The 8,304-nt window shown below is 37.0% G+C and overlaps 1 protein-coding gene across 9 annotated transcripts; it reads left to right on the plus strand.

Moving 5' to 3' along the window:
* Positions 1-239: 239 nt before the first annotated feature.
* Positions 240-7,758, plus strand: LOC110688419 (bifunctional protein FolD 2-like). 9 transcript variants are annotated; one of them, XM_021865163.1, is made up of 6 exons: positions 240-550; positions 1,717-2,036; positions 2,565-2,801; positions 2,891-3,058; positions 3,501-3,681; positions 3,860-5,039. In XM_021865163.1, exons 1-5 carry the CDS (start codon positions 370-372, stop codon positions 3,669-3,671), a joined length of 1,077 nt encoding a protein of 358 aa, XP_021720855.1. In that variant the 5' UTR covers positions 240-369; the 3' UTR covers positions 3,672-3,681; positions 3,860-5,039. The 9 variants fall into 9 exon arrangements, 8 of the variants coding, with proteins under 8 accessions (XP_021720855.1, XP_021720854.1, XP_021720857.1 ...); XM_021865160.1 differs by lacking the exons at positions 3,501-3,681; positions 3,860-5,039 and adding exons at positions 6,557-6,836; positions 7,437-7,758 and having other exon boundaries at positions 249-550; XM_021865161.1 differs by lacking the exons at positions 3,501-3,681; positions 3,860-5,039 and adding exons at positions 6,557-6,836; positions 7,437-7,758 and having other exon boundaries at positions 250-550; positions 1,720-2,036.
* Positions 7,759-8,304: the final 546 nt, after the last annotated feature.

Raw genomic sequence — 8,304 nt, forward strand, 5'->3', positions numbered from 1 at the left:
GACTGATAGGTGAAGAAAGGGAACTATTACCCTTATTTTAGGGGTAATAGGTTAGGGAGGGTGGGTAATCTATTACCTTCATTTTGAGGGTAATGATTACTCCACCCCTCTCTTTTCCTTGTGTCACTACAACTTTAATTCATTCATAAACACCTTATCTTCATACAATAATACCTCTAATTAACTATAATTTACGTAATTTGACTTTTATTACCCCTTAATTTATTACCCCTATTCTAGATAAACAAAAGATACGAGTAAACTGGTCCAGAAAAGCCGAAAGAGGAAAGGGAAAAGATAGCCAGGTACTGTAGCAAGGAGAAGTCAAGAAAAACAAAATCTTGAAAGTGTTCATCAATTGAAGTTGAAATGCGAGGAGATCGAGTGATTTTGAAGGCTGTTTTCAACAACACAGTTTTCAGGGCTTTCAGTTCTTCTTCAATTCAGTCATCACATTCAAATCAATTTGGTAGACTCAAACATCTGGGTTTTGATCTTCCTGATGTCTGGCCTTCTGCAACCTTTTCTCAAACTTCCATTACACCTCACTGTAATATTTAATTTTTCTCTCTTATTTTCTTTTTATCGATTAATTGATTATTGGGTATGTTCTAGAATGTTGTTTTAAAGCTTTAAAGAATTGAAATTTGTGAATTTTATGCTTCATTGCGAATTGGGTTGTTTGAATTGAATGATTAGTGATTTTGGGTAAATGGGTTTGCGAAGAATGTTTTGAGTGATCATTAATTTGTACTTGGAATTTGGTTAATTTGAGAGCGTAATTTGTAGAATTTACAACTTTATTCTATTGGAAATTGTTCACTCTTCAGTCTTCATTAGCAGTAGTGTTTTGCAAGACTTATTGATTACTCTGTACTGTGTTTCCAGCCCTTGGTGATATTATCTTGTTTATTACTTCTAAATTAAGAGATGTGAGGAGAGAAGTTGTTTCTAGTATACTAGATGGATTTGTGAATTTTGGACAATTCTACTTTTTTTTTTTTTAGGGTTAGTTGATCGAAATGTGTAACACGGTTTTGCCATTTCTTGGGCCGAGGCTCCAAAATGTTCACATATGCAGTGAAGAGTGGGATAAATGCTACTAAAAAGTTGTTGTTTTGTTAAGTTCATTATGACCTTCTTTTTGGTATATGATCTGGCTCTAGCAACCGTTTAACCATGGGGATGTTTGCGCGAATTGAATGATCTATGGCGTGGTTAATCTCTAGTATCCTAATCTTCTGTTGGTACAATAAGCTCTTCAACGTTCTGATTGATGTGTAAATTGATGAAACTCAAACTCAATGAGAGCAAGGTTTTTATGATAGATCTCATTGCTAATTTAGAATTCCTCAGAAATTGACTTCCTTGGAAGTATTTGAAAGAAAATCCCTTGGCTAACATTTAGTATTGAAGAATCTGCAAATTATACTAGTGTAACTATTGATGTAGAAAGATTGCGGTTAACTATCCCTCTTGCTTGCTTCGGTGCATACTTCGCTATATTTTTGGAACTACCCAATCTTATAGATAGTTTGAAGTTCTATGTTAGCGAGTCAGTCAAGCGATAAACCTTTTTTATTGTCCTCCTGGATTAAAATTCCATGCCGTTTACATGTGAACTAATTAAGCACTTGAAAAGTCTGTGAACAATATATGTTGATTGTTTGCTTATTCTTCAAGAAGAATAAATTGTGTCAATTATGCCATTTGAAGCAGTTGATGGGCCGAGTGCTGAAATCATTGATGGGAAGTCTATTGCCGCCAAAATTAAGTCACAAGTAGCTAGCGAAATTTTAAAGATGAAGGACGCGGTTGGGAAGCAACCTGGTTTGGCTGTTGTTTTGGTAGGTGAAAGAAGTGATTCTCACACTTTTGTCCGCACCAAGATGAAGGCTTGTGATGAAGTTGGGATTTCTTCGTCTGTGATTGAACTGCTTGCTGACTGTACAGAGGATGAAGTCTTTCATGTTGTTTCGAATCTTAATAAAGACCCATCGATTCACGGTGTCCTTGTGCAGCTTCCTCTTCCAAAAGTAATTTCTAGAACCATCTCATTTTCTTTAGTTTGTTTTTTTGTCTCTGTCGTGTATTAATGAGAATACGTGTGTAGTAGATTTCTTAAGGCATGCTTAATTGAGGGACTTAAACCTATTTGCACTTACTAATATTAACTAACATACAAACCAAGCTCGTAGTGTCAACTTACTAGCTTCCTACAGCTTTGTCTGGGTTCTTGGGGGTGGAAAGTGGAAGTTCATAACTATAACTAAATATAGTCACGTTCACACCTCATGGAAGCACTAAGTTAAAAATTGTTTCGCCCCACTTTTAAAAAGTCTATACTTAGTGAGTAATCAATCAAGTTGTGTTAATGCCATAACTGTTATATCAACTGACTGTTAAATCAAGCAAGTTTCTTATGTTCTTTTATTGGGTAATACCATATTTTTGGGTTCATAGCTATTAAATCTTCATTAATTTTTGGTGCTGCTAGGGTTTGTTGGATCATTTATGGAGTAACATTCATTGGCTTCTGCTAACTGGTGACCTGTTTTGCTCAGCATTTGGATGAGGAGAAGATTCTGAATGTTGTTAATCCTGAAAAGGATGTCGATGGTTTTCATTCCTTCAATATGGGAAGTCTTGCAATGAAAGGAAGGGAGCCCTTTTTTATTCCATGCGCAGCCAAAAGTTGCATTGATTTATTGTTGAGGTCTGGTGTTGAAATCGCGGGAAAGAATGCAGTTGTGATTGGGCGAAGCAAACTTGTTGGATTGCCTGTTTCATTGTTGCTACAGGTACTTATTTCACATAACTCGGTATAAAATTTATGCGTCGTTTGTGGAAGATGAATTTACGGATAATGTTAATTTCATTTTTCTGGAAGAGGCACCATGCCACAGTGAGTGTTGTGCATTCATTCACCAAGAACGCACAAGAATTAACTCGTGAGGCAGAGATAATCATCACAGATGTAGGTGTGCCCAACATGATTCGAGGCAATTGGTTAAGATCAGGTGCAGTTGTTATTGATGCAGGAACCAATGCAGTTAAGGTAAAACACTTGCAACTTCCTACAGCCAATTGAAAAATATTACGGAGTACTGCATTATTTTGTTTCCATTAAAACAAGTGTGGCCTTGTAGAGTTGTGTTGTAGTTACAGAGTATTACTTCCTGGTACAAATTATGGCTGTTTATCAATAATAGCTGCTATTTATGTCAAGGTCATGTTGCTTAGATAATGTGCCGGGCCAAGGTGGGCTTTGGCAAAGTTTGGCCTGTTTTCGGCTTGGGAATATTGCTATATAAGGTATAAGCCAAAGTGGACTAAAATTTTCCATTGGGGTCAGTTGCGCCCAAAAAATTTCTCCTACCCAATTGCAACGGGAAATTCTGTCCCCAAAAATATCGCCGGCCAGTTTGATACTTTGATGAGCTCTATGTTCAAGGTGGCTTACGTTGTTTGATACACTGAAATGTATCTGTGCTTTGCAGGACCCAAATAGGAAAAATGGGTTCCACGTAACTGGTGATGTATGCTTTGAAGAAGCTGTAAGGGTGGCATCTGCTATTACCCCTGTTCCGGGAGGTTTGGGACCTGTAACAATCTCCATGCTGCTCTCGAATACTCTCGATTCTGCTAAACATGCTTATGGATTTGTCTAAGGTCTGATCAGTATGTATTCTCTAAGACACAGCACCTGCTACTTCAGGCTTTACTTGTATTTAGGATTCATTTTGTTGAACTCACTTGTTCTTTTTGCCGGGACTCTTAGTTGTGGAGGCTATTTAGGTTATTTGTGTCAATCTGTAGTTCTACTGATCCTCAGTCGAGGTTCTCTATGCAATTGTAGGAATCAATAATACTTGCTTGGTTCTCTCAAGTGGCTGTAGAGTATAAAGCTTATAGTGGCATTAGTGTATAAGCGCGAGTTTCTCAGTGCAATGGCAAATATTGAGCTGTGCTGGTGACTGGCAGTAAATATACTAGTGTAGCCCGGAAATGGTAAAGGTAGTTTCAAGCTTTCAACCTTGGCCAAAGGTCATATGCAGGAGTCGAATTGGATACTTAACTAATCCTGCTGAGGATTCAGAACATAGATTATGTGTATTGATCCAGTACTAAGCTTGACATAAGAATCATCATGGAAAGTTTTTACAGATGACATAAGAACCCTCATGCAAAGTTTTAACCGATGATATCTTCTAACATAGCAAAATACATATGGTGACGGGCTCATCACTCAGCACCATTAAGCTAGTTTTGTATGGAGGAATCAAATCATTTTAGTCCATTGCTTATAGCTTACTCTTTTGCTTTCATGTTGTTTGTTTTAATCATATCCGCAACAACTATGTAAGGACTATACTCCCTATTTTTGGTGCCTAGTCATTCAATGGTTCTGACCTCTCCTTGTCAATTCGGTTTTAGTTAGTTTGTTTTTCATTTAAAAAGTCCTTGTTGATAGTGGAGTTGGCATATTTCATAGACAGCATTTTCCTTTACAGCAAAGGTCTCAATTCTTTTAGGACATTTTGTCCCATCCTATGACTTTCCCATATCCTTTAAAATTTTCCTTTTTAATACTAGATCCTTAACGAAAGTGCTTGTAAATTTATCGATCCTGAACAGAACTTATTGTCTTAACAAGGATATCAATTAATTAAATTATTCGAACCTCATCATTCTCTATTATAGGAAAAGAAAAACTCCCTTATCCAAAATTTAACTTAAGTAATGGAAAAGTAAATGATGGAGTACTAAATTGACCATTAATTGATTAAAATCCATGGATAATTGTATTCACCCTTTTGACCCCGTACGTCAACTGACGCTTAAAATACCTGAATGTCTTCCTCTAGATGCTTCAACCCGCAATCAAAGAACATAAACCCACAACTTATCAAACTTTATCACGTGTAAATTCTCAATCACTCTCCTTGACGTGTCTTTGTCTCTCCACACTACCCTCCATTATTGACCTCTAAAAGAACAAATACCTTCACATTTCCTCCAAACAAAAAACTCCTCACCTTTATTCCCCTAACCTAAAATGACGAATCAAATCCACTTCCTTCTCATTTTCTCTCTCCTCCTCTTTTCCACCGCCACTTCCTCCTTCATCGGCGTCAACTTCGGCCGAGTCGCCGACAACCTCCCACCACCTTCCTCCGTCGCTAACTTCCTCACTTCCCAAACTACCCTCACCTCCGTCAAACTCTTCGACTGCGACCCTCAAATCCTCCAAGCTTTCGCTAACACCAACATCTCTCTCACTGTCAACATTCCCAACGCTAACATCATCCCTCTCACCGACCCTTCCGCCGCCCAATCATGGGTTTCCTCCAACATCCTCCCTTACCATCCTCAAACCATCATCCGCTACATCGCGGTCGGTAACGAAGTTCACTTCTCCGGGGACAAAACCCTCATAGCGAACACTGTCAAAGCAATGGAGTCAATTCACCAAGCACTACTAACCTCGAAAATAACCGATATCAAAGTTACCACACCACACTCTCTCGCCATCTTACCTCCTTTGATGTCCCCGAGTTCTGGACACTTCCAGAAGGGGTACGACCACGTGTTCTTCGGCCCGCTGCTGGAATTCCACAGAAAAACTAAATCACCTTTCATGGTTAACCCCTACCCTTACTTCGGGTTCAATGCTTCAATGATTGAATTCGCTATATTCAAGAAAAACGACGGCGTTTTGGACAAGGCAACTGGGTTAAAGTACTACAACATGTTTGATTACTTGATGGATGGGGTTTACTCTGCTATGAAAAGGTTGGGTTATGATGACGTGGATATAGCTGTTGGTGAAACCGGTTGGCCCTCGGCCGGTGATCCGGCTACTGAACCGGCGGCTACTCTGGATAATGCGGTTTCTTATAATGGAAATTTAGTTAAGCATTTGAAGTCTGGTAAAGGAACTCCTTTGATGCCGAATCGTACTTTCGATACTTATATTTTTGCTCTGTTTAATGAAAATCTTAAAGAGAGTGTTAGTGAGAGGAATTACGGTTTGTTTAGACCGGATTTTAGCCCGGTTTATGACGTCGGGGTGTTGAAGTCGCCTTCTCAGGTATGGGTATTTTCGTCTTTTTACTTCTTGTTTGTGGTAGCTGCATTGATTACTAAGCTGACATTAAAAAAAAAAACCGCCCTTTGTAGTTTGTACAGTAAGGTGTAGGGTAAGCTACTTTATTAAAACAGTTTTTTAAAGTTTCAAAGTAAAGGGTAGTATTGTCATTTCATGTCTTTATTGGAAATTGTTTTCCCGGGTTTCTGTACCATGGTCCATGGGTTCCATCCATTTAAAACGGGAACTTTTTCCCTAAATTACATAGGATCTCACTAATTTCTGTTTTGAATTATTTGCAACAATTAGAATTTTTAACTCACATATTTTATTTAAATTATTGTAAATAATTTAAACCAGACATAATTTTATATAATATTACTCATATTAATTTAGATGTCACTAACTGAATTGATGGATGATTTAATGTTGCCCAATTGAATTGTTTTTTAAATTGAATTTTAGGCGGGAGGACCCACAACGGCTCCATCACCAACGGAATCAGGTGGGAAATGGTGTGTGGCAAAACCAGATGCTACTGATGATAAATTACAAGGAAACTTAGATTATGTATGTAGTTTAGGAATCGACTGTAAGCCAATACAGGATGGTGGGCCCTGTTTCGATCCCAATACTGTTAGATCTCACGCATCTTACGCGATGAACGCTTACTACCATATCAACGGTCAGCAAGATTCCGATTGTTTCTTCGATGGCACCGGTGTCGTCACCTCTAGTGACCCTAGTATGATCTCTACTCTTACTTGTATATAGTCGCGTTCTTTTCCCCTTATACTCACTATATGTCTATATGAATCATGTTTTGTGTTTATGCATAACTTTACTTTAATCATGATTGTTTTTAGAAATTGCGAGTAATATTTTGAAAATTGGTATTGAGGAACGTCTACCGAGAAAAATGTAGTCTTATTACTTTTGACTACCATAGTTTTTTAAAATGGATGGTTGAGATTATTTGGTTTTTGATTTATTTTTAATTAGTAATTTTAATTAAAAATAATTTTTAAAATAATTTTCAATATATTTTTATCTTTTAGAAAATTATTTTTTAATATTTTAGAAATTTTGGAAATTAAAAAAATATAAAATAATTAAAAAATAATTTTTAATTAAAATTACTGATTAAAAATAAATTAAAAAACAAATAATCTCAACCGTCGATTTTAAAAAATTGTGGTGTGATCAAAAGTCTTAAGACTACGTTAGAATTTTCACTACCAAGAAATATAAAATTAGCTTGTTAGTCCAAATGGTGCTAGTAAAAATAAAAGTGTACTTATTTTATTTTGAACTCTAATTTTATTTGTTTTTTCCTCTAATGAAGGCTACGAAGCATGTCAGTATGTGACATAACGACATTGGTGTGATCGTGGGAGCTCCAGAATTACTTATCAGTATTCAAACTATTTTGGGTAGTAGCTCATTAATTTTTATTAGTTAATCATAAAATGTCAGTAATTAGTACTTTAAGATGAGTTGGATGTATTGTAGACTTTGTAGTTAGCGAGAGTATCGCTGCAATATTCTAGCAGATGATACATTATGCTGTTGTGAATGTTACTTTAAATGTATAAAATAAAAATAATTTTAGCATGGTCATGCTACGATTTGATTTGTGTTTGCTATAATGTGTATTGGTTACTTTATTTCTTGTGTTGCAATTACATAGAAGTATATTGGTTTTTTCTTCCCTTATAAGACTCAATCTATTCAATATGAGGGATATATAATAAAAATAAATATAAATTCTAAAGTGTAGATCTTAATCTATTTGAGATAATTTTAAATGAAGTTTTTTAATACTACCTCCGTTAAATAATATGTGCAATAAAATGTGAGTTTGCGGTTGCCAATGCAAAAGTTAAGGGGCAAAGATTAGAGAAAGTTTAAGGAACTTGTAATATGTAATTAGGGTGGAGAGAGAATGTTTGGATAATTAATCAACCACCCACTTCCACCACCAAGACCAGCCAACACCACCCACACCGCCTTCACCACTACCACCCCCACGAAACCACCACCGTTACCACCCCACGAAACCACCACCACCCTCACAAAAACCCACCATCCCCACGAAATCACCACCGTACCACCCACAAAAACTTAGGCCACCACCTCCAAACAACCCCTCATTCGTCTTCCCCTCCCTTTTTCGGTAGCCCCCTCCCCCGTCTTTCCCTCCTTTTTCCGGC

Source organism: Chenopodium quinoa, unplaced genomic scaffold (genome assembly GCF_001683475.1).
Source record: "Chenopodium quinoa cultivar QQ74 unplaced genomic scaffold, ASM168347v1, whole genome shotgun sequence".
Classification (NCBI taxonomy): Eukaryota; Viridiplantae; Streptophyta; class Magnoliopsida; order Caryophyllales; family Amaranthaceae; genus Chenopodium; species Chenopodium quinoa.

Coding starts and splice junctions, on each gene's coding strand:
- LOC110688419 (XM_021865158.1), top strand. CDS start 5,060: ATGACGAATCAAATCCACTTCCTTCTCATTTTCTCTCTCCTCCTCTTT. Junction 6,101..6,556: donor AGTCGCCTTCTCAGGTATGG/GTATTTTCGTCT, acceptor ATTGAATTTTAG/GCGGGAGGACCCACAACGGC. Junction 6,837..7,436: donor CGTCACCTCTAGTGACCCTA/GTATGATCTCTA, acceptor CCTCTAATGAAG/GCTACGAAGCATGTCAGTAT.